This window comes from Pollicipes pollicipes, unplaced genomic scaffold (assembly GCF_011947565.3).
Source record: "Pollicipes pollicipes isolate AB1234 unplaced genomic scaffold, Ppol_2.1 Scaffold_4295;HRSCAF=5057_pilon_pilon_pilon, whole genome shotgun sequence".
NCBI lineage: Eukaryota > Metazoa > Arthropoda > Thecostraca > Pollicipedomorpha > Pollicipedidae > Pollicipes > Pollicipes pollicipes.
In genome coordinates, this window is record NW_023596461.1 from 7,631,045 (window position 1) to 7,656,887 (window position 25,843).

General features: G+C 54.6%; 3 protein-coding genes across 3 annotated transcripts; all 3 read right to left on the reverse strand.

The window, feature by feature from the left end:
• Positions 1 to 1,524: 1,524 nt before the first annotated feature.
• LOC119096622 (leucine-rich melanocyte differentiation-associated protein) lies at positions 1,525 to 6,756 on the reverse strand (the record flags this gene model as incomplete). Its single annotated transcript, XM_037219524.1, has 7 exons — positions 6,542 to 6,756; positions 4,225 to 4,299; positions 3,704 to 3,804; positions 3,375 to 3,498; positions 2,918 to 3,057; positions 2,499 to 2,619; positions 1,525 to 1,584 (listed from the first exon to the last, which is right to left on the reverse strand). Coding segments are annotated over exons 2-7 (585 nt in total), but the record flags the coding sequence as incomplete, so codon positions are not given.
• Positions 6,757 to 7,381: 625 nt separating this feature from the next.
• bur (GMP synthase burgundy) lies at positions 7,382 to 20,051 on the reverse strand. Its single transcript, XM_037220640.1, is given in 15 exon segments — positions 7,382 to 7,844; positions 8,627 to 8,815; positions 9,140 to 9,254; positions 10,459 to 10,574; positions 12,325 to 12,450; positions 13,103 to 13,282; positions 13,884 to 14,099; positions 14,683 to 14,834; positions 15,224 to 15,389; positions 16,050 to 16,193; positions 16,606 to 16,654; positions 16,656 to 16,760; positions 17,034 to 17,246; positions 17,592 to 17,811; positions 19,898 to 20,051. Coding segments are annotated over 14 exon segments (2,031 nt in total). The 5' UTR covers positions 17,750 to 17,811; positions 19,898 to 20,051; the 3' UTR covers positions 7,382 to 7,742.
• Positions 20,052 to 21,331: 1,280 nt separating this feature from the next.
• ArgRS (arginine--tRNA ligase-like protein) lies at positions 21,332 to 25,523 on the reverse strand. Its single transcript, XM_037220641.1, has 2 exons — positions 25,389 to 25,523; positions 21,332 to 23,427 (listed from the first exon to the last, which is right to left on the reverse strand). The coding sequence occupies exon 2, from the start codon at positions 23,407 to 23,409 to the stop codon at positions 21,421 to 21,423; it is 1,989 nt and encodes a 662-aa protein (XP_037076536.1). The 5' UTR covers positions 23,410 to 23,427; positions 25,389 to 25,523; the 3' UTR covers positions 21,332 to 21,420.
• Positions 25,524 to 25,843: the final 320 nt, after the last annotated feature.

Here is a 25,843-nt window from a genome sequence, read left to right on the forward strand (position 1 = left end):
CCAGGCCCCGACCCGTATTCCGACGCCATTTGGAAAATAAGCGCGACACTGTCTTCTCTCCAGGGAACCCCTGTTGTCATCAGAACCGAATGTCGAAAGCCTCCGTGCTGTGGGAGACGCTCCAGCCTGTACTGAGCTGTGGGAGGCGCTCCAGCCTGTGCATTCTGTAGGAGGCGCTTCAGCCCGTACAATGCTGTATGAGGCGCTCCAGCCTGCGCAGTGCTGTTTGAGGCGCTTCAGCCTGTACATGCCGTCGGAGGCGCTCCAGCCTGCGCAGTGCTATAGGAGGCGTTCCAGCCTGTACAACGCTGTAGGAGGCGCTCCAGCCTGTACATGCTACAGGAGGCGCTCCAGCCTGCGCAGTGCAGTGGGAGGCGCTCCAGCCTGGTTCACATCTCGCCGCCCCTCAGACGTACGGAGAGAGAGGGGCGAGCAGTGACTCCCGCCCGTGGTCACCGGAGCCGGAGACGTGCCCCGCCCCCGCCCCCGCCGCCGTCAGCGGTCCGCCCAGCGAGCGCAGCAAGCCATGCGGGGACGACCCGTACCCGGCCATTGTCAGGGGGCACCGGCACCTCCCCACAGCTCAGCCTGGGCACGGGAGACGGGTTCAGCCTTCACGAGGTCGCCCCCGGAGTAGGCTCGTAACGACAGGCGGACTGGAAATGGCGGCGTTCACGGCGCATGGTCCCTTGATCGTCCGGCAACGGCTCCTCCACACGGCCGGGCTGACCGCACAGCGCGCGGATCCGGACTCGGCTCGAGCCCTCTCGTGCCGGGCTGCCGCCGTGTTCGGAGGCGCCGGCAGGACCAGGCCCGGGCGCGTGCTCAGCTGGCGGGCGCCATCACAGGTCACTGTTACGAATGAACCTGTTGCCTTCCGAGTGCTTGCCGATGTACCGGTACGCCAGCTGGCCATAGACCGCTGGAACAGCACCACCGCAATGTTAGCACCGCACCGGCCGGTGGTGCACAGGCGGCGAACCAGCGGGCCGTGCAAACGAACAAGCCCCATTGCTCAGTCGTCGCACTCCATCATATAAATCACTACCTTACAAGACATGTCATTATCATTACATCGCAACATTATAGAACGCGCACATGCACATGATTGTCATATTATCACAGGCCATGCCCTATCTGAACCTCGGTGTAAATGGTGGCCGTTCGCAGGATACATATTGCAGTGAAGCTGAATGAGCGGGGGGGGGGGGGGGGGGGGCGGCGCCCGATTCCCAACATTGGCAGCGGCTGGCACGTGTCCTCGCCTGCCAAGCAAGGCCGTCCTAACTTGACAATATCCCAACCGCAGCCATTAACGTTATCATCAGCGCCAGTCCAAAAGCCGGAAGACTTCCATCCCTTAATTGACGGCGGTCGCGGGACAACCCGGCGCGGTCGGCCCCGCCGCCAAACACCCCGCCACCCTCCTGGCCTGCGCCTGGGCCGCCGGGCCGGCGCCGGCGACCCGGGCTGACACTCACGGCCGCGTCTGCCCTCGTCGGCCGGGGTCGGAGGCGGGGTGAGCGCCGTGTCCAGCACGTCCTCGCCCCACTCCACCCTGGCCGGGCTGGCCGGCGCGTCCCACTGCGGCCGGAGGGAGGCGTCACACACTCGATATGGGGAGGTGATGTCACGCACTCGATATGGGGGAAGTAATGTCACGCGCTCGATATGGGGGAGGTGATGTCACGCGCTCGATATGGGGGAGGTGATGTCACGCGCTCCATATGGGGGAGGTAATGTCACGCACTCGATATGGGGGAGGTGATGTCACGCGCTCCATATGGGGGAGGTGATGTCACGCGCTCCATATGGGGGAGATGATGTCACGCGCTCCATATGGGGGAGGTGATTTCACGCACTCGATATGGGGGAGGTAATGTCACGCGCTCGATATGGGGAGGTGATGTCACGCACGCACGCCTACCCACACACAGCGCAGTGCGGACATGCGGATATGTGAGGATGCCGTTATGTCTTCGCAAACATGTGAAGCAGTTGAATATTGTGCTATGAACATGCTGTCACATCTTCACACACCAGCACATACATCCCACACACCAGACGTAGGACGGCGTTACAACGGGCACAGGGTGGTGCCATCACCCAAGCAACTAACAAATTTGTGTATGTTAAATGCAAAGACCACTGGTATACATAGTGACTCCCAATGGGCCAAAAATGCGGCAGGCGCCCACTTCAGCACTGAAAGGCTATTCGCTGATCTGGGTATGCCCTCAACGGACCTTGACATGCCATATACTGACCCTGACACGCCGCACGCAGACCTTGACATTTCGTTCATTGACCTTGACGCGCTGTGCACTGATCTTTGCATGCCCCCAACGGACCTTGACATGCCATATACTAACCCTGACACGCCGTCCGCAGACCCTGACATGTCGTTTATTGACCCTGACGCGCTGTGCACTAACCTTGGCATGCCCCCAACGGATCTTGACATGTCATAGACTGACTGTGACACGCTGTACACTGACCTTGACCAGTTTGACGGTGCGACAGTAGGCGCCCCGTCTCTTGGCCTCGACCCGCTCGGGCGCCGTGACCCGCGTCGAGTCAAGGAAGAGCAGCTGGGGCAGCATGTACAGCACGTACAGCCTGCCGGAGCGCGGCACCGAGGTGAAGCCGGCAGGGCCACTGGTACCCAGCCCGCGCGGCCACCGGAGCTGGGTCATGCCCGCGAGCTGGATCTGACATCGGCCCAAACCAAAACCGGTCTTATGGCCGCCACGTGGTCGTGCATGGGAACGGCCTACCGGGAGGAAGTCACGATCGCTGCCGCGTCACGGATTGTCAATGAGTGCGCGGGTGAACTTCACGGCGTATTTCCTGTCAAAACACCCGCTCCCTGCGCCGTGGTGCCTGCTGACGACCTCCGCGTGCCGCAGCCGCTGACCTGTGTCTGGCGTAGTCGGCGGGCGTGTACCGGTCGCAGGTCAGCTGATCGGGGCTGCACGGGTTACCCAGGATACTGAGGTAGCGGAGGCGGCCGGCGCAGCGCTGCAGCATCACCAGCAGGGTCTCCAGACCCTCCACCTGCGCAGGCGCATGGATGTGCAGCAGTCCGACTCCCCCGGAAAACCGCAAGTCAACGGTCGCCGAGATAACGTCCCTATCGGCGCTTCCAGTGCCGCTATCTGAGCACAGCAGCGGCGCCGGTCAGCTGCAGACCCGCTGCAGAACCCCGCGGAACGGCCCCTGCTGCAGTGACTGTGTGCCGGAGGGCACCACCAGGCAGCAGTGCTCGACGATCGGTCTATCAAGATGCCCAAACTAACCATGCAGGTAACCAAACACATTGTTGGACATACTGTCATGGAAGCCTCTGTTCTTCCAGCGACCACGCACTTTACCTTATTGTTGTTCAAGGACAGTGTATGGAGGCGTGGTAGTCGACACATCTCTAGCGATGTCAGCTCGTTGTTGTCCATTATTATTTCTTCAACATTGGGAAACATCGCAAGCCCTTTTGAAAATCTGAAACGAAGCACAGAGGCTACAGCCGGTGCCAAAAATCACATGGATGAAGCAAAAACCAGTGGATCAAAAACTGCTTGAATATAAAACTGACTGATCCATGACACTGGCAAAACTGATCCCTTAGGGAACTGCACCAAAAATGTCTCACTATGAAGGTGCTTGGTACGTCAACAGATGACATAGCAAGCAAAAATCCACACACCTGAGGTGGCAGGAGCTGAGGTTCAGCCGAAGCGTATCAGGCCCGAACAGGCGGCAGACTTCGCGGGGGATCATACCCTCGTGGTTGTCAAACACATGCAACTGTGAAAACAGACACCACACATGAGCTGACACAAAGGCAGTGCAGGCAATGGCATTATCTCTGTACAAGGGCCGAGTAAGTGAGTTGATCACTTGCAAATGTCTGCGCTGATATGATGGTGAACAAGGTCCTCTGATAAAAAACATCAAGCTTGTGCGTGTGCGTGTGCGTGTGCGTATGCGTGCGCGTGCGCGTGCACGTGTGCATGTGTGTGTGCATGTGCTGCTCTACTCAAACCAAGCCCACCAGCGGAAGGGTGGGTGGGTGGATCCCAAGGCGGGGGCTCTAACCAACTGAGCCAAGGGGATGGACTGTGCTAACATACATGAAGCCAAACCTTGCTGGTAAAGTTCATGCTTCTTGAAGGTTGTGCAACGACATTACAGAGCCTGATGAGAACGTAGCCATGCAGGCATCACCTCTTTTGTAGAGTCCATGAAGTTATAGTCCTCCTCCATCACTGGAGCTTCAGGGACCCAAAAATGACCAGAGGGCTGAAACAAAAAAAACAGTAAATGTTATTATACAGGACTCTCATCCATAATGAGATCATTTTAATAACAAGGAAAAGCTATTTGAAAAAGCTAGAACAACTTGGCAGACACATGCAAGAACAGCCATGCAGAGAACAGGACTTTGACACAGCAGATACCAGAACATAGGTATAACATCACTCAATCACTCACACATAGAAACAAATGGATGAACACTTTGAAAAACCAGAAAACTGTCATGAAAATGGACATCTAACACCGCACACATACACACTGTGCCAAACAAAGGAGCATATAATATGGATATAAGAATATATAAATGAATATATATATATATATATATATATATATATATATATATATATATAGGTGTTGTCAATCTGGGCACAGAAGATGCAATGTTACTAGAAAAGGGTCAGGGTGTACTTTCCTACCTAATGTTAGAAAAAATCATTGTACACCATTCGTCGTGTTTAAGGCATGACATATCGTAAATAATCTCAAAACAGGTAGAATCATGCTCCTACCTTCGAATTTCAATAACTTCGATGGCGGGCCCCCGAGCGCCGCGCGCACCGCACCGCCTGGACTCCCCAGCGCCGTTTCCGCGTTGCCGTTGCGTAAATACAATATTTCTGCGTACCAAGAACTGTACAAAATGTACGGGACCAAAGTAAACCATTCGTCATGTTTAAGGCAGGACAACCATAACCTAACTGCGAACCATAAAAATATTTACTAAACATAAACCATATTTACCATAACCATATTTACCATATAAACCATATTAACTGCGAACCATACTATAAACCATAACTATAACTATAAACTATACTATATAAACCATACTACAACTATAAACCATATTTACTGCGAACCATAAAAATGTACCGGGACAAGGTAGCAAGAATCCATGAAATTTGATCCTCGACGCAAACGGGACCATGGGTTGCAGGGGGATTGGGTGGGGAATGTAAAGCAAAATGAGAACATGGCAGCTAAATAAAAGCTCACTATATGGCACCTATATATGGCATGGAACATGGATGCCAATGAGATGCTCGGTTGAAGGGGATATAGGGTGGGGAGGTTAGGTTAGGTTAGGTTAGGTTAGGTTAGGTTAGGTTAGGTTAGGTTAGGTTAGGTTAGGTTAGGTTAGGTTAGGTTAGGTTAGGCTAGGTTAGGTTACATTAGGTTAGGTTAGGTTAGGTTAGGTTAGGTTAGGTTAGGTCAGGTCAGGTCAGGTCAGGTCAGGTCAGGTCAGGTCAGGCTAGCTTAGCATAGCTTAGCTTAGGTTCTGGTCTATTCTCAGTTAGGTTAGGTTAGGTTAGGTTACATTAGGTTAGGTTAGGTTACATTAGGTTAGGTTAGGTTAGGTTAGGTTAAGTTAGGTTAGGTTAGGTTAGGTTAGGTTAGGTTAGGATATGTTCTGGACTGTTCTGGCCTGCGTGTTTCATAAATGTACCTAAACTCGATAAGAAACAATTTTGGTTGCTTTATTATTGTTACCTTGGTCCCGTACACGTTTTATGGTTCTTGATAAGCAGAAATATTGTGCTTTCGCAACAATGTAGAAACGGCGTTTGGAAGTCGAGGCAGTGCGGGGCGTGCGGCGCTCGGGAGCTCGCTATCGTATTTATTAAAATTCGAGGGTAGGAGCATAATTCTATCTGTTTTGAAATTATTTACGCTATGTTCCGCCTTAAACACGACGAATGGTTTACCTTGGTCCCGTACATTTTGTAGAGTTCTTGGTAAGCAGAAATATTGTATTTACGCAACGGCAACGCAGAAACGGCGCTGGGGAGTCCAGGCGGTGCGGTGCGCACGGCGCTCGGGAGCTCGCCATCGAAGTTATTGAAATTCGAAGGTAGGAGCATGATTCTACCTGTTTTGAGATGATTTATGATATGTGCCGCCTTGAACACGACGAATGGTGTGCAATGACTTTTTCTAACGTTAGGTAGGAAAGTACACCTACACCAGCAAAACTTGATAAAACATGAATTTAGTACACACAAGCACAGGATTCCACACACCAATGTTGTAAACATCCAGTGCAGTGGATGGATCTTTTCAGGCTGGGCAGGGCGCAGAGCAGTGCCTATACTTGAAAAATATTAAAGACAAAGCCAAAAACAAACTTGACCTCTAAGATATCATTATCATGACAAATATGTGATCACAGGATCACAATGTTGGTCAAGCGTTTCCTTACCGTGTTCCACACTGTTTCACTTACCTTGCGCACAGCTAGCTGAAAAACCTTACAGAAGCCTGTTAATTCTTGCTGACTGGCATTCAAGTGTCCTTCAAAATGATTACTGCAGCTTCAGCTTCAAAAACACCATCTATTGGTTATTCTTTTTACGCAACACCAGCCCTCCTAAAGACACTCCAATGGAAGAACCACGGTCCTCTTGGACGGGAAAAAACTAAGGCGTCTGTAACACAATATCATCCAACAAACGAGCGGAACGAATAATAGCCAACTCCATAACTGTCTCTAAACAGTCACAAATGCCGCCATATGCGATGGCCAATTACATCCAAAGTGCTGCCATTTCGGAAACTTTCGGAAACAAATTGTCATCGCTTTTTTGCGAACAGCCAGCGTGCCGGCTTCCCGCGCCCAGCGCACCCCCAGCAAGCGCACTACCCAACTGCTAGCTTGACGCCAAGAAGAAGGAACCATATTATGGGTCTCGTTCGATCCTCACTCGACAGGGAGCCTCGGCGTCAAGAAGGTAGGGGCGCTGAGGGGAAATGGGGAAACGGAGTGGTTTGATGTCGACATCCGTGGATAGCTACAGTATGCATATATATATATATATATATATATATATATATATATATATATATATATATATATATATATATATATATATATATATAATGTTATACATTTTCACATTTCACGTTTAACATGAGCGGGCACATAACCGCACGTGCCCGATCTAGCCACCTTGAGGAATTGGCTTTAAATGCCGGTTTGAGTCTTTGTGACACTTGTACTGTGCGACCACAGTAACGCGCGCAGGCCAGGGCACACATGCTGCTCACAAACACCTCAGTGCGTTACGGTATGTATTCCACATCAGTAGATCGCACGTCACACGCGGGCGGGGTCCGCGCACATGGCCACTCACCAGACCTACAAGTTGCGCGCTGCCTGCAAACACGCGGCGTCGCCGCCGCGGCGCTCCCAGGCGTCTGACAACGCACCCGCGGACGCCGCGCCGCCCGCAGTTCGACGCTCGCCCTACAGATGGCAGCAGGACGGACCGCGGACCGCGGCAGGCGCTTCAACAGCGTGCCTCTTGGCACCGTTCGGTGCGCGAGAATCGGTACAATCACATGCGGGTGCTGCAGACGCGCCAGCCGCGCCGGGGCAGGCTGCGGCCGGCGACCCTCCGGCGCTTCGAGCCCAGCCCGTACGCCGCTCACTCCCACTCGGTGGTGCCGGGCGGCTTGGAGGTGAGGTCGTACAGCACGCGACTGACGCCGCTCACGTTCTGGACCTCGGTCACCATCCGCTTCAGCGTCTGTGGCAGAGTTCGCGGCGTTAGACGCTGGGCAGTCGGCCGCCCGACGGCCGCTCGTAGCAGGCACGACGATGGCCACCACGACCCGCCCGCCGCCAATACGGCGATACACGTTGTGAAATCGGCACATCTGGTATGTATCCCGGAAAATTGGGGCAGCTGTCCAGACAAACACAACAGTCATTACGGAAATTGGGACCAGCACAAAACGAACGCAAAGAAACAAAAAAGTGTAGCAAGTTGCGGAACTTTCTCGATTCATACAATTTATTTCTGCTTCTTACGCAACATTTTGGCTTTAGCAATGAGTCTATGGCCGGTGCATGGGCTATAGTGGTGCACTCACACACGGCACTAGCTGAGGCTACGGCGTCACCGCATGGCGAGGTGACAAATTATTGCGAATTTTAACATATTCGTCCCCCAGCATTTATCGGGGCTGAAAAGATACTTCTGGCAATGCCACGTTTCCATCCGAATTCCTGCTCTTACGGAGACAAAGCTGAAACGCTTATTTTCACGGGCCCAACCCCAGCGTGCGCAGCGCACAGCGAGCCACGCATCCCGACGCCATACACGCCGATAGCGCACAACCGCGTACAACCGCGTACAACTGCGCTGACCGTGGCCGCCCGGCGGCCCCGCTATCTGTGGATGTCACGGCTCACGACGAGCGCAAACGGGAGTGACCGAGCAGCGGAGACCGGCGCCGACGCAGACGACAGCGCCACTAACGGGACACGCACCCACGGCGCCGCGCCGCACGCCGCCGCGTGCCGTACCTCAAGCGACAGCTGCTTGCCAGGCGTGGCCGGCACGCCCGTCATGAAGTCGTGCGTGATGAAGGTGCGGATCACCACCGAGCGCTGGCAGCTCGGCTGGTGGCACGTGGCGTCGCGGTCGAAGTGCAGCGGCAGCAGCACCACCGGCATCTGGCTAATGACGGAGGCGCAGCCCGACGACGACAGCACCTGCCGGCGACGGTCGCTCAGACGCCCGGCCGTCCTTGACACGCCGACACGTGCAAGAGGGACGCCGCCACTGCGCTGGTGCTAGAAGCACGCTTACATCTGTGACGTGCACTCATCGTCCCGATGCCGTGATTTATACACACCTCCCTAGCATGGGGTCACCGGCACTGCTATACCGCTCGTGGCCAACTCGTGACAAGCATCTGTCGACTTCCACTGTCCGGTAAGCCGGGTATCCCGCTGCTGAGCACAGCCCGCCAGCCGACGCACGCCGCTCGTGCCCAGCTATCACCTCCGCAGCGGCGGCGGCGGGCGCGGACCGACCTGGTGGGCCACGTAGTCAGCCTCCCGGATCTGGGCCAGCACGCCAGAGGTCAGCAGCGTCGGCGTGACCGAAGTCAGCGGCGCCTTCACCAGACCGCCGAATATGTAGCACACCCTGCCGGCCACAGGCGTGAGTTACACAACATCGAGCACACGTGGCAGCGGGCCAGCCGGGTCATGCTCCCATCGGGCCGCTGGATATGTAGCAAGACAACACTGAGATCCGGCAGTGACGAAGGGCCCAGGACGGTAATGTCTTCATCGAGCTGCCGAATATGTGGGCGCCTTCCCCCTCCCCTCCATTCAGATCACCGACCACTGTCACTCGTTGAGACATGAGACATTGCATACCACACACAAAACATCCCTACGCTTGAGACAAGATTTTTAGCACAGAACGTTGGTGTTTTTTGTTCACTATCGATTGACAGAATGGTTCTTCCGTACTTAAGGCACTCACTGCACCACGAACCATGACCTACATCTGGAACACGACATGTCCCGGCAGCATCAAGCCGCGCCGAACCACTTTCGTTCACAGTTCCCAACCGCCCCCAACGAAATGCAACTGGAGATCAGGCCCGGATCGGTGCCATCGAATATGGATATGCTATCGCGTCAACATCGCCACTACACGCGCCGCGGATCTACGATAGGAGCCTCTTAGCTCCGTACACGGCGTGCAGCAACGGCGTATGCTGGCGGAACTGTCCCGGCAACTTCCCCACATCTCGAACCCTGCGAGCAGCGGGCGTCGGCACCATTCCCTTGTCCGCGCCGTCGTACGACGCTCCCTCAACCAAACTGGCGATACGCATCGGGCCACGGCCGATCCTCTGTCCGCTCGCGGAGTAGCCGGCGGCGGCCGCCTCGCCGCCGCCAGCTGTTCAACGGAGCGACACTCAGTGTGCGAGGGTAGTATCGATGTCGACGCAAGCTCAGCGACGCCACCTTTCTTCCCCTCGGTGCCGGGCGACATGTCGGCCGTGCTCATACTGAGCTGACGCGTGCTCAAAGAGGCCCCAGGCAGGCCCCGGGCGACGGACCCCAGCCACGGGCGACGGCCCCAGGCCATGGGTGGCCGCCTCTGACAACGTCCAGCACAGCTCCGGCGCGTAGCGACGCGCGCCAGGCGGCCGGGTCCTGAACTCACGCAACCGAAACTGAGACGGTGGTGAGTCTACATCCTCATCCGCTCGGTCACAACCGCGGAAGCCACGTTTGTGTCCTTCACGGAAGTCCATGTCGTTTATTTACGGCACGAGCTCCTGGCGTCGACCGCACGTTCCACGCGGCGGCGGCAGCGGCGTGCTCCCCACCTGTTGATGTTGTGGCAGATGCGCGGGATGAGCCGGGCCAGCCGCAGCAGGTCCGCCCAGTCGGGCTCAGCGCCGCTGCTGATGCCGGCGCAGTAGCTGTACGTCCTGCCGTCCCCCTGCCGAGACAGCAATGGGCGTCATGGCCGCTAGCCGGCGGAGGACGCTCGCACCAGGCGCGCGCCGCACAGAAGAGGGAATAGTAACGTGACCTGGGGTCAGCTGGCTCCACGCGGAGATTATGCAGGGCCAGTGGACGCTGACCTCTCACTTGAGCTGGCAATTACTTGCCAAAATTGATGACATTTACTGGCCAATTACATTCCACGAGAGCTTCTTTAGCACTCCACCTACGCTAAAATCATGCGGTAAATGGTGCGCTCACCATTACGTTGGCAGCACCCCGTCATAGCATTGCAAGAGCAGTGTGTGTGTGTAATTGGGGCTTTACGACGCACTCAGCTGTTGAGGCTATATGGCGTCAGCCGCCTCTCAACCTGGCAGGAACGGTGGGCACCGCGGGGAATCAAACCCCGTACCTCTGGTTTCCCAGACGCGCACAAGAGCAGTGTGGATGGGCGTTCTACTAAAACGCTGGCAAGAACTCCAGCAGCTTAAACGGCAGGAAACGTTGCACACGCAGCCATCTCATCGGAAGCCAGTCTGCGATTTCCCAAAAGAAAAAGTAATATGTTATGCAACAGTTTACATCCATCTACACTGGTAGGGAAGTTACATCAGACAGCATCACACCTCGCCCTCGGACACGGGGACTCGAACGAGGGTAGGGCACCGTGCCGGCGCGCCTCCCCGGCCGGGTAGCCGCGGTCCTCACCTGTGTCCCCACCGTCTGGATGGACAGCACGGTGGTGTCCAGAGGCCGCCCCCGGCCTGGCAGCGGTCCTCACCTGTGCCCCCATCGTCTGGACCGGCAGCACGGTGGTGTCCAGAGACCGCCTCCCCTGTCCAGCGGAGGTCCTCACCTGTGCCCCCATCGTCTGGATGGATAGTAGAGTGGTGTCCAACAGGCCGCCCCCGGCCCGGCAGCGGTCCTCACCTGTGCCCCCATCGTCTGGATGGATAGTAGAGTGGTGTCCAACAGGCCGCCTCCGGCCCGGCAGCGGTCCTCACCTGTGCCCCCATCGTCTGGATGGATAGTAGAGTGGTGTCCAACAGGCCGCCCCCGGCCCGGCAGCGGTCCTCACCTGTGCCCCCATCGTCTGGATGGATAGTAGAGTGGTGTCCAACAGGCCGCCCCCGGCCCGGCAGCGGTCCTCACCTATGCCCCCATCGTCTGGATGGATAGTAGAGTGGTGTCCAACAGGCCGCCCCCGGCCCGGCAGCGGTCCTCACCTGTGCCCCCATCGTCTGGATGGATAGTAGAGTGGTGTCCAACAGGCCGCCCCCGGCCCGGCAGCGGTCCTCACCTGTGCCCCCATCGTCTGGATGGATAGTAGAGTGGTGTCCAACAGGCCGCCCCCGGCCCGGCAGCGGTCCTCACCTGTGTCCCCATCGTCTGGATGGATAGTAGAGTGGTGTCCAACAGGCCGCCCCCGGCCCGGCAGCGGTCCTCACCTGTGCCCCCATCGTCTGGATGGATAGTAGAGTGGTGTCCAACAGGCCGCCCCCGGCCTGGCAGCGGTCCTCACCTGTGCCCCCATCGTCTGGATGGATAGTAGAGTGGTGTCCAACAGGCCGCCTCCGGCCCGGCAGCGGTCCTCACCTGTACCCCCACCGTCTGGACGTGCAGCAGGGTGGTGTCCAACAGGCCATCCCGGCCCGGCAGCGGTCCTCACCTGTGTCCCCACTGTCTGGACGGATAGTAGAGTGGTGTCCAACAGGCCATCCCGGGCCGGCAGCGGTCCTCACCTGTACCCCCACCGTCTGGATGGGCAGCAGGGTGGTACCCAGCCGGTGTTTGGACGAGATGCGCAGCAACATGTTACGGTCGTCCTCCGTTGTGGCATTGTCTATCCGGTTCAGCAGCGCATGACTCTGGACAACGGCCGGCAGAAACCTCAGTCAGGCCGGGCCACAGCAGAGACCTTTACCAGCGGCCAAGATGGCAGACGAACGTCTTTGGCTGATGTCAAGACATCACAAACCGGTGGTCCTTGGGCGCGACAAAAAAAATCGGATATAAAAAATACGTGCATAGGGAAATGTCATAGATGAAAAACTACTACAAAAGTTACACCAATGCATACCATATAGATTAAGGCACCCAAATTTGACCACTGTGATGTGCATACAGAGGACAATAGAGTCCAGCGAATTTGTGAAAACGACCATTTGACAACAGATGACAACTCCAACATTTGGCAATGAAATCTGATCGCAGCGGCTATCAGCGCCAAACGTTACAGGCACCATGAAGCACGTTTTCCAAGTCCCCACAAAAAGGGAAAATGGCATGTATCATGGTAAACAGAGAATGATTTCACTCACCGCTGCTTCAACCGAATTTTAGCCAACCACCCGAACTTCCTAGCTCACACAGCACCACTCCCCAAATGTGCATCGCCGTTGTGACGGCCCCCACTTCCAATCCCCTATTCCGATGTCTCCGTGGCCTCCAGCAAATCAAGTAGCCGGCCCCTCCTCCTCTACCTCACCCCCACGTCAGCGTCGCGCTGGGCGGCCCTACCCGCTGTTTGCAGCTGTGGTAGTCGGCAATGATGCGCAGCAGAACTTGCGTCTCGGAGAAGTCGGCGCTCATGTACGGCTCCTCGGCGCAGATGACGCGGATGGCCAGGCCGGGCCCCGGGAACGGGTGCCGCTGCACCAGCTCCGGCGGCAGGCCCAGGTCATGGCCCATTTCGCGCACCTGACAGGGGGTCAGGTCAGGTCAGTTCAGTGGGACTGCACCAGCTCCAGAGTCAGGCCCAGGTCATGGCCCACCTCACGCACCTGACCGGTCTGATCAAGCCGGCCAGGTCGGATAATTTTGGGGCACAGGCATTGGGCCACCTCCAGCACAAGCCCAAAAATGGTCTAACTCACAAATCTGACGGGTTGCTTCCGGCTAGACGGGGCCCGGCTCGGCCACACCAAATCGGTCAGGTCAGAGAAACCAGAGGTATACGGACTGCACCATGTCCGAGGGCACACTGATGTCACGGCGCATCTCACGCACCTATTGGGTCGGGTCAGCTCGGAGCTCCTGTGCCTCTGGCCTCTGACAGAGACGTCAGAGACGAAGGAGCTGCTGTATTGCCACACTCCAGCCAAGGCTCATCTCCCGCACCACTGCCTCAGGGGGTCACCCGTCACCTAACATCAGAAAACGCAGCAAGATCCAAACATGGGCCTATCACAGGGGTACATGGCAGCACTTCTACCGCGCTCATCTTTTCCAAAGCAAGGCGCGCAGGCCATACGCCTTCTCCACGCACGGACGCCATGCCGACGCCGCGCCGACCACCCACCTCATCCTTGTGGAAGTCCTTGAGCGGCTCGATGACGCGTCCCTGCTGGCGCAGCTGGCGCACCAGGTCTGTGTCGTTGTGGTGCGTCTTGATGCACTGGGCGGTGCCTGACGCCAGGTGCGAGGCTGACTCGATGAGGTCGGGCCGCAGCGTGCCCTGGCCGAGCAGCACGTCCTCGGGCCGCAGCATCAGCTCGCTGATCACCTCGTTAGCCACCTGTCAGGGCGAGTACCACTGAGTCACCACCGGGTCGCCAGACGGGGGAGCGGAGGGCGTCGCGGCAGGGGCCTCCGTGGAAAAAAAGTGACGCTACAGGTCGGTGACCCGGGAGTGCCGACGGCTCGCTGTTCACGTCCTTGGCCTGCAACGAGGCTGTCGGGGTCATCCCCAGACCGGGCTGGGGAACAGGGGGGGGGGGGGGGGTCACTGACACGACGCTGGGTCAGTGGACACCAGCGCCGGGCGCGGCCGCCCTCCGTTCAGAACAGGACCAGCAGGCCGAGGGACGGGCGGGGGGGGGGGGGGGCGTCACGGCGCCGCCGACACCGGGAGGACATGACGCCATGGGACGGAGCTGCGGCCGGGGCGCGACTGGGGCGAGCCAACGCGAGCAGACCGCCGTTAAAGCAGCGGGGCTCGCTGAGCACCGCACTGGAGGAAATCACGGACAAACCTCGACAGAAGACATTCCGGCATTCCGGCTTGAACCGGCCTCCGACGCTCCTGCTCACTTGCCCGTCATCGCGTTCGCGGCAGCCCTTCCACCCCGCCAGTCGGCGGCGCCGGGCGACGGCCTCACCTTGATGAAAGTGTCGCCGATAATCTTGCGCTTCTGCTCGGGGTGCGTGGTGCGACAGAGCAGGCCGGTGGCGCGCTTGCGCGGCACGCCGTTGGCGCCCGTCTCCGGGATGGTGGTGCTGCCGTTCAGGAAGTTGTGTCGAGCGTTGATCACTGCCGGCGCGGCCGCCGCGGTAAGGCGACGAGAAGCGGGCCGGCGGAGGGCCCACGCTCCACGACGCAAGATCCGTGCACCGCGCGCTCTCGCTGGCAGGTGTCGGTTGCTTGCAGACCCATGGTGGTATCACGCAAAGATGTTCCAATGGCATTCTGTATACCACGATCCATTCATAGTTTGAACGTTGAAAACGGATCACTGATGCCTGAATAAGCCAGATTAGTATGCCCAAAAAGTCACGATTTTGTGAAATTCTACCAAACACTCAAAAAGAAAGCGAGCTCAATTTTTCACTACTGCATGCTCCTATCCCACAGCAGCAGTGCCCCTCCCTCCCCCCCCCCCCCCCACGTCCGAACACGGCCGCCGACGTGCCCCGACTGACCCCTGAGCTTGACGCCGATCTTGCGCAGACTCTGCTCCACCTGCAGGCTCTCGTGTTTGCGCATGAACCCGTTGTCGATGTGCACAGCTACCACCTGGTCCTGGCTGAGCGCCTTGTGGAGCAGTGCGGCGCATACCGTCGAGTCCACGCCGCCGCTCACCAGCAGCTGGCGGCCGCCGGGCACCGCAGGTCAAGGTCACGCCGGCGCGAGGGGCAGGGAGGGGACACCCGATCGGCGGCGGTCCGTCGGCGTGTTGTGGTGCGGCGAGGCGATTTTGCGCCGAACGTATCGAACGGTGTGAGGCAAGGGGATGATGCCAACTGGAGATTTAAGACGCGTCAACTCATGAGTCATTTCGCACCAAGCCGTAACGCGGTTCTACCAACAAAGCGCAAGCTCCCAGGCATGGCTCTTGGTGTCTAATCTGATGCAACTGGATTGAAAAAATGATGTGAGAAAGTAGCTTAACGTCCGTCAAGATGATTCCACGTATTTGCTTAACTATCATTACACTCTGGTTATCACTGCAATATTCAACTTTATAATGGTCTAGGCACGTAAAATTCACACCAGGCCCTAATTGGTGATGCACACATTAATATGTGTGTTGGTGTATAGAACTTCACGTTACTTTTTCAGGACATAAACACACCATGACACCGTTTGGGAACTAACTTCAATGTTTTCGCCTTATAAACGGCCATAGCCACCCATCGACAGGCACCCATACACCCACCACACGCCGTCGGTCCAAACCCACCGCACGGCTGCCGGCGCGGTCTGGGCCTGACTGAAAGGACTGGCCCCGACCGAGCCGGAACTCACCAGAACCTTCTGCTTGCCGACGGTGGAGCGGATGAACTCGAGACACTCGGCCTCGCGCGACTTGAGCGTGAAGAGCCCGCTGAAGCCGGCCACATTGAACAGGAAGTTGCGCAGGATAGTCCGTCCGTTGTCAGTCAAGTCCACCTGCGGGTCGGGACAGCCGGCTCAGTCGTCCACTCCGCGTCCACTGTGGACGACTGTACTCCATTAGCCGCAGTCAAAAGATGCAACGGGCTTCCGCAGCCGGTGCGGCGTGGAAGACCGGTTCCTAATAGTGCTGCAGCACCCGCAGGTACAGTGCCGCTACGATGACACTTGCGGCCCGGCAACTGCACTGATTCCAAAAACACCGCGAGAAGTGTACCACTGAAAACTGCAATTTAGTTGTCAGACGACCCTGTTTTCCGGCTCTCTCCAGATCACTGACGCCACGCCATTTTCTCACCGATCAATGTGTCACCGACTAGCGCACGCGTCCCGTCCATCTGGGCAGACCCACGCGCACACCAGGGGCACCGCGACACGGACGCCTGGCCTGCTCGCGGCCCGCGCTGACCTCGGGGTGGAACTGCACGCCGTATAGACGGAGCTTGTCGTTGGCGACTGGCCGCCACCAGGTTACCGGAGCGGCCCACCACCTTGAAGGAGTCGGCCACCCGGGTCACCGAGTCGCCGTGGGTGAGCAGCACCTGCTGCGTCTTGTCCAGATCTCTGTCGGAGGTCACAGCCAGCTCAGCTCGGCACTCGGCGCGGCCCGCGGGCGTCCGTGCCTGAAGTACTGGGCTTCAGCCTGTTATTTCAGTAGACATGAAAATGCCACGAAACCAGGCCTCTGCTGCGTGCATGCCCATCCACTGACCACAACAAAGCAGAGGCTGATCTGATCTGACCACCGCCACACAGAGTGCGTGACAGACGCCAGGTCGAAGAACTCCGCCAACCAGTACGTCCGACAGTCCATCCACACTGAGCCCCATTACTCACTTGAACAGCACACACTTGTTGTCGACCTCGATGTCGAACTGGCCGTCCTCGCGCTCGTCCTTGCGCTGCACCAGGCCGCCGAACTCCCTGTTCATCATGTGGAAGCCGTAGCAGATGCCCAGCACAGGGATGCTGATGCGGAAGAGGTCGGCGTCGTACTGCGGCGAGTCCTCGGCGTTGACGGAGCTTGGCCCGCCCGAGATGATGATGGCCCTGGGGGGGGGGGGGGGGGGGGGAGGGCGTCACCACCGCAGGAAAACAGCGGGACGCGCCGCACCCAGGCACAGACTCGGCGGCGGCGGCGCCGTGGGAGCGCCGGACGAGCGGTCCCCATCCGGAAGACAAGCGTGGGATTGTGCATCAACACGACGTTCTCCTGAAGGAACACAAAGCCCATTCGTCGAACACCAAACCTTATCAGTACAGGATTGATGGATACCCCCAAGGTACTTACAAACGGAAAATACACGCAAATGTACCTCGATACCTTTAACAATCATCCTGCATGTCTTGTGTACCATCCCTTCACCATGGGACTCCCACATCCGTCCTTCTCACTTGAAGTTACGCTCTTTGAGCGTGAAGGCGGGCGTGTCGAGTGGCAGCATCTCGGTCTGCACGTTGAGTTCGCGCACGCGCCGGTCGATGACTTTGCCATACTGGGCGCCGGCGTCCAGGATGGCCACCACCTCCGAGTGCGCATGCGCGCCGTTCATGGCGCGGATCCGGTGACTGGAGCAGGGCGCCACGCGGCCCAGGAAACAGCAAGACAGAATAGCTGCCAAAGTGGCACAGTCCGGGGTCAGCTGGCTACTTCCAGCTGAAGTGGGCACAGGTCAGCTGGCGAGAGCATCACCATCAACATGCTCGGGCCTGGGAGCCCAACATCTGTGATGGAATGGTTGGAGATAGGCATTCAATTATGTGAATCATATGTAACATCTGTGATGGAATGGTCGGAGATAGGCACTCAATTTGTAACATCTGTGATGGAATGATTGGAGATAGGCACTCAATTATGTGAATCATCATGCAACAATCCAATACTTGCAAACTGCAATTGTCTAGCATCAATTAACCTCATAGAATTAAGGTGATGAATGCAACTGTCAAGTGCTGTGTCTGGAAAAGTAAGTGCCCCAGTTATCACACAACAAATAACATGCAGGATGAAATCTGGCATTACATGATATAATAAAGGCTCCTCTGGGATGAGGAAGCAATGATTGGTTATGCCTAACTGCCATAAAGCATGACAAGTCATCATCTCTGTTCAGGGGGCAAGCATTTCATATCCTTGACAAGAACATTTCAAATAAATCTGAGCAAAACACACGGTCGTGGAAAGATGACACACACTTCAAAAGTATGCAACTTGATGTCAGATGCCGGCTATATTTGGCCTAAAGTTCACAGTGCTACTACATGATACTTATCAGAAATGATGCAGAAGATAATGGAGGTAACTTATCATTAAATTCTGAATATATTTGAGGCTTGTGCTCCATCACTTATTGCAGAATCCTCACTCAACATAAACAAATCACTTGACTTACAAGGTATCACCTTGAACACAGCTGTGAGTTTGAGCCCAACCCTTGAGCTAATTGCACCCACCCCATGCATTCAAACCAGGAAAATGCTAAATAATTAACAGGCAAACACCCTAAAAATAAGCCACGATGGTTAGATCCATGCAGAATTAAAGCTATGCTTTTGTGGTCTTGGCTGTTTGAACTAAAAAAAACTCTTGAAAGATTGAAAAGATTTTAAGACAATCCAATTGCAACTGCCAAAACTAAAAATACCTGTCACAAAATGCTTGCATACATAAAAATGAAAGGCACACACATCCCTCTAAATTTTAACTCAATCTCAAGTTCAGTTGCAATTCAAGCAATTGATTCTCCTGTGTGTAAAATTACATAATAATAGTTGTGATATGCCATTGCCTGAAAATGAGACCACCACAAACAGCCCCAAATTTGTTAGATTAGACAAGCCTGATAAGCAATTACCAATAATGCTCAGAATCAACAGCAAACAATATAATACATTTTGCATTTCATACTTAACTGGTCTGATGATATGACACCAAAGTACAGAATGACAGTCCCATGCACCTTGACTGAAATATAAAGCAGTTAACATGACAGGTGAGATATAAGATCATACATAATCAAAACACTATCCAGTGCCATTCATGAACTGATAGATTTACTACCAAGGTATTAGAAGCATGTACCAGAAGTCTTTTTTATATCTAAAGCAAGTACCAAAAATTACTGGCTTCATGTAAAACTATTTCCATATTGTCCCCTCATTTATTTAACACTTCTTTCTCTTTTCTAACCATGCTTTCGCACACCTCTCATGCTTGAAGTAGACCACCAACTTCAAAATCATGTGTGACCTATCAAAGAATTTGGAGAGGACAGCATACAGGGAGACTTCTGCATTTACTTTAATACATGCCACTGTCCATACTCAACATTTGTAAGGTTTCACATAACCTGCCTTTCCCAGCCATGTGTTCTGTACTAAGTGTTTACAGTAAAAACTACAGACCATTTAAAGCATGCTTTGGCTCCAGACTACAGAATATATGTTGCACCAAACATGCCCAATGTAACAGTAACATCACCGAAAGTTTTAGCGCAGGCATGTTCAAAATTTAGGCACTCCTAGATTGCACCTACATAAATAGCTCCACAAGACTATGATTTTAATCGAAAAAATCAAAGACCCGTCCAACACAATGGAAGATCGCGGCTAACCATTGAAGAGTTCACCTCTTATATGCGCACTCAAATTAGCGCCGGTCATTCAGTGCGGTCTTAGTAGAATGGATTTGGAATTCTCACCTGAACCTCCAATATTAAATGATGAAACGGGTGATCGCAAGTAATTGCAAGTGCCGCTGCGAGTTCATCGAGTAATCTCACGCACGGTAATGATATGCGACCCGGCAATATCACACCCCCGCGAGTAATCCGAACCAGATACCTCGAGGGTACCGCAATGAGCACGTAAGCGACGCGATGAGGCGATGTGTACCAGTTAAACCATTCCCACTGGACGCCAGGAAACTTTAAAAAATATATTCAAGTAAGCAGTAGAAAACTTGAGACAATGTGACCTGCAGGAAAATAAGAATCATCCTAAAATAATTTTTAACTTTAAGTGTCATTAATTTTGATATTTATTTCAATTAACTGAAATTTGTATTCGAGGAAAGATGTCTCACTAGGTTTGTTGCCATCGAAAAAAAGCCTGCACTGGACAGCGCCTTGCAGACGGATTTGGGCTCGGGAGTGAAATAATGGGGTTGCGGGGCTGTAAGTGGAATGAATGGGGCGTGGAAGTCACTGGCGGTGGTGCTAGGCGCTGGTCAGTGAGTCTGTGTGAGAAGATGCATAGCACAATGGTATTTAATGCATGTTAAGCCTAACCGGTCCGTAAAAGATCCATATAACAACACGATAAGCTGTGTCCTGACCGCGCCTGAGACGTACCAGTTCTTACCTATCCGGACATTACTGTTAAAGAACCTCGCATTCTTGCCACGACCCAGCTGTTGTAAGCATCTCGTCAGTGACTCAACTGTTATGGGCGCAAAATGACCCTAGTAGTCGACGCGCCCTAAAACCCCAAACATAAACCAATCGACTGCGGGCGTGGGACCGTACCACCAGTCGGACGGGCAGGTGCGCTGGGCGGGCAGGTGCGCTGGGCGGTGGTGGATGACGTCATGCTGATGCAGCGGGCTTGGAGCACGACTTGCCCGATTTGATTGACGGCCCATGTTGCTATATGAACGCACGAACCATCAGGATAACGTGCTTCACGCAACCCCGTTTCACATCCACGAATGATACACTGATCGTGACACACTAGCGTCACGGAAGGCCAACGACCTTGAGAGTCTCCCGCGATCCTGCGCAAGCATTGCCACCGGTGCATGGACCGAGGTCAAACACCACTGACCCGGTTCACAGTCAGCAGAGTAACTAACTTAGCGAAAACACGAACACAACACCTGTTTTAGCTAGGGGTGTTTGGCAGACGTCCACCGTCTGATGGACCCATAAACCTCGGCTAATGCAACAAGTTCCAGCGTCATGCAGGCATTTCGGCGCCGTTCCTGGGCTGAACCGCGAAGCCAACCTGCACGACGGACGTGAATCGCACGGAAAACACGTTGCTAAGCAACTCTTGTTCTAAATCCCGACTGGTTGTGCCATTATCACGGCGTCCCGCCTTCGACCCGTCCGACAACGCGCAAAGAAATAGTTTCCCGTGAGCCATGATAGTTTTATTAAAACAACCAGCGAGTCTTTGGTCGAAACTCACTGCACAACAAATGTGCCCTCTAGTATGGTTCCGGTTACATCTTCTGCACTGTCTTGATGCCCAGGATGCCAAAACACCTGGTCATCACGAGGGCGGTGGCTTCACACAGCAGCATGCGCGACATGTTGATCTTGACGATCTCTCCTGTTTTGCGATCCTTCTCCACGCAGTAGCAGCTGTCATAGAACTCCGTGAAGACAGTGGATACTTCGTACAGATAGTCGCACAGGCTGTGGATGAACAGGTCCTCAGTCACCCGAACCACAACCTCTGGGAAGCGCAGCAGAACCTTCGCCAGCTTCCACTCCTTGTCGTGCAGCAGCTCGATGGCCGTGCCGTCCTCGGCCGTCTTTACGAGCTGTTCGGAGGTCAGCTGCGCCTTCCTGCTGATGCTGCGGATGCGGGTGAGCGCATACAGCAGGTAGGCGGCCGTGTTGCCTCGGTCATCCAGCATCTTGTCGAAGGAGAAGACGTACTCGTGGTTGCGGTTGTGCGAGAGGTCGGCGTACTTGATGCAGCCGTAGGCCACGTGCTCCTGCGCCTGGCGCAGCTCCTCCGGCGTCAGCTCCCCGTCGCGGCCCTTCTCACGCAGCTTCTCCAGCGTGCGCTTCACGCCTTCGTCCAGCAGATCCACCAGCCGTACCGTCTCGCCCGACCGCGTCTTGAACTTCTTCCTATCTTCGCCCAGGACGACGCCGAAGCCCACGTGATCGACGCGCACGCCGCCGTCGAGCCAGCCGGCACGGCGGGCGCACGCGAACACCGACTGCAGGTGCGCGCTCTGGCCGGCGTCCACCACATAGATGAGCCAGTCGGCGTGCTCCTCCTCCACGCGCTGTCGCAGCGCCGCCATGTCAGACGTGTCATAGGTGAAGCCGCCGTCCGACTTGACTACCGTCAGCGGCAGGTCGCAGCCGGGCGCGAACATGATCTGGCGGCCGTTGTCTTCCTCGAGGAAGCCGCGCTCCGTCAGCACCTGCACCACGTCCTGCATGCGGCTCTGGTAGAACGACTCGCCCCGCGACACCAGGCCCTTCACGTTCAACCGCGCGTAGATCTTGCCGAACTCGCGCTCCGACACGGCGCAGATCAGCTTCCACGCGCGGATGATATCCTCCTCGTACGCCTGCAGGCGCACCACGCAGTCGTAGGCTCGCTTCTTGAACGCCTCGTCCTCGTCGAATCGCTTCTTCGACTCCTTGTAGAAGCCCTGCAGGTCGGTGATCGGCGGCGTCTCCGTCTTGTAGTTGGGGAACTTATCGGCGAGGTGGGCGATCAGCATGCCGAACTGCGTGCCCCAGTCGCCCAAATGGTTGATGCGCAGCACGTCATGGCCGAGGAACTCGAGCAGACGGCTGATGCTGTCGCCGATGATGGTGGAGCGCAGGTGCCCCACGTGCATCTCCTTGGCGATGTTCGGCGACGAGTAGTCAATGACGACGCGCCTCTTCTGCACGGCTGGCGCCGGCACGCCCCGCAAGAGCATCTGGCGCAGCTGCTCCGCCGCGTGCTCCTTCCGGAGGAACACGTTGATGAAGCCGGCGCCGGCCACCTCCATGCGCTCGATGATCGGGTTCTCCGGCACGCAGCTGATGATCTTCTGCGCCACGTCGCGCGGGCTCATCTTGATGCCCTGGTCCTTGAGGATCTTGACGATGGGCAGCGCGGCGTTGCACTGGTAGTCCCCGAAGCGCGAGCCGGACGTCAGGCCCGTGGGCGCGTCTGGGATGTCGGGGAACGCCGCCGCGATGGCCGCGGTGAACCTCGCCGACAGTGCCATGTGCAGGCACTGCATACCGGCCGGCGCGCGCTGCGCCTCCGCCTCGGCGGCGCGCCGCAGCACGCCGGCCCGGTGACGCAGCTTCTGGTTCTCGGCGCGCAGCCGCGCCACCTCCTCGCTGTCAGCTTCGGACGGTTCGCCCGAGCCGGCCAGCAGCTGCTGCAGGGTGCCGTGCAGCTTTTCGATCTCCTGCTCGGCCAGCCGAGCCCGCTCGTTGTACTTCTCCAGCTCTTCAGCACTCATCCTCAAACTGTCCAGCACCTGCAATCCAGCGAGCATCAAGTTACAAGGCCATCAGAACTTAATGCAGGGCTATTTTCTGCTATTATGTATGACCATTCTCAAATCAGAAATATGCTGCTGAACAGAAAATCCCCACCTGATCACATCACAGTGGTCCATTATACCACAACATTATACACAACACAACCCCCTCCCCCAGCAGCTCTTAAAGGGGGTGGTCCACACTGATATGAAGTTTTAACTGAAATGGCCATCTGTAAGACCTTTCAGTGTTCTTCACAATCCTGCCCTTCTGAAAGGCAATAGGTATATCAGAGAGAGCATTTTGAAGTCACTTTGGCATCCATGACATCATAACACTATTTGAATCCTAGTATTCCATAAGCTGTGCAGGGACCAAGGCTAATAAAAATGTAATTGTCAAGGCATTCATATCTGACATGTTCATATTGGCATGCTCATATCTGGCCAGTATAAATTCAAGATGTAACTGGCATCAATGGCTGACAATCAATGTTGTACAAGGTATGATGAAGCAACCAAACCATGACATATTGAGGAGCATGTTTACTAAACAGATAATTGTGCTGTCTACAGTAGTCTTTTCCACTGAAAAAATATATCAATAGTTTAAAATGAGTTTGTGTCATAGCTGACACTTGCTTCAATGCCTTCAAGTATGAAACATTTCAATTCACATGAAGGTGACCACAAACTAAATTTTCCTGCAGTCCCTTTTTAGTACAGTTTCATCAGAACAAGAGTAATCTAATCTGTCCAAAAAACAGGGGTCCAGACCATTCCAAACCTTGTGGTGGTTATGGACAAGCCTTTTAGAGCACATTGAAGGTGGTATTTCTGGCATAAGAACACACACTGAAAAAACAGTATCTCAGAGCCCTTCTTACAAAAAAAAATTAATGAAACCCATGCTGTTTGTAACAGTAACAAAGATAAAAAACTATTTCCCTGATTACATAGGCAGCTTTGATTCCAGCTGGGACCCAGCTTTGATCCAAACTATCAGACCTGTGTCTATACCCAGGCACCATTTGGAACTTTGCTGTTCAGATTTAAGTCACAGAGACAACCACACATCAGGCAAGGATTTGGGATTTATAGCCCAGTTACAGGGGCATGTCTAGATACTAGTCAGTCCTCACATATTTCAAGATTTTCTGTTTTTCTATTTAGGCATATAGATCAGTGTGCTGTGCCTGCCCCCCTGATTCATGTGTTTCTCTCCCTCAGTCTCAGCCTGAATGTACCAGTTCTTCTACCTACAGTTCTTCTATAGGCTCTTCTATCCCAGTCCACAGTAAGGTCCTCAAACTCACAAGTTAAAAACAACTAAAACTGCCCTTGGCTTCCCATGTCAATGGGGTACATGCATCAGTGACCAGCTGTTCAGGAATTTTCCAGGGTGAAAAGGTGCCATTCATTCTTAATCATTTTTTTATGAAATAGGACATTTCTTAACCCATTATGTCAGGCTCTTAAGTTTTTCCTACAAGAAACAGATACCTTGCCATCTTGCCTAAGAACCATCTTTAGTCCATACTAGCAGTGCCAGAATATATACCATAAAATCAATTCAGCATGCATGACCACTACCTCAATGCCACCCATCACTGCCTGAAATCAATTGATTCAGATTTAAGTGTTTTTCAAGCTGTCTGCAACCTAAAATATGAGAACATTACTATACTCCTAGTTATTCATAACCATGCTTAGCAAGTATGATAGGTCAATGGATGGCTCAATCAGGAGGCAGAGACCCACATCAACATCACTGATCAAATTTAAAAGTACATCACAAACACCAATTCAAAAGAATCACACGGTTACATACAAGACCACATCGCAGCCCCAGTAATACACAGGAGAGCCGCAGGTGGCCGAGTCAACAGTTTTCTTGAAACTTGATATCGCATCTGTGGTTGGTTAGAAATGATAACCGACAATGTCTTTCGCCCTACCTCAACTTGAAGGGCCTTCTCTTGCACCTGAGAACACACCTGTCAAATCTCTAAAGCATTAGTGAGACGACGCCCCCAATCCGGCCACGCCAACACGGCGACCCGGCACCTAAAACAGCCACGCGGACGGCGCCTCCTAATAGGACTTTCCCCAGGAGGTGAGCAAGCCAAGCTGTATCTTTCGTCATCTGCCTCCCATTAAATCCATGGAATATGACGTCGTGAAATTACACTAGAGTGAAATCCAACAATGGAGCTCGCTTTATGGTAGAATTGGAAAATAAGCTAACAACTTTTCAAGTCTCCCAAACTGAAGGTCATCATAAAATGGTAAAAAATTGTGTTGTGTGTTTTTGTGTCATACTTTTAGGCCAGAAAGCACAAAAATGCGCAAAAATTACAAATTCAGCAAAACATAGATATGCAGTATAAGCATAAATCTAGACAGAACTGCT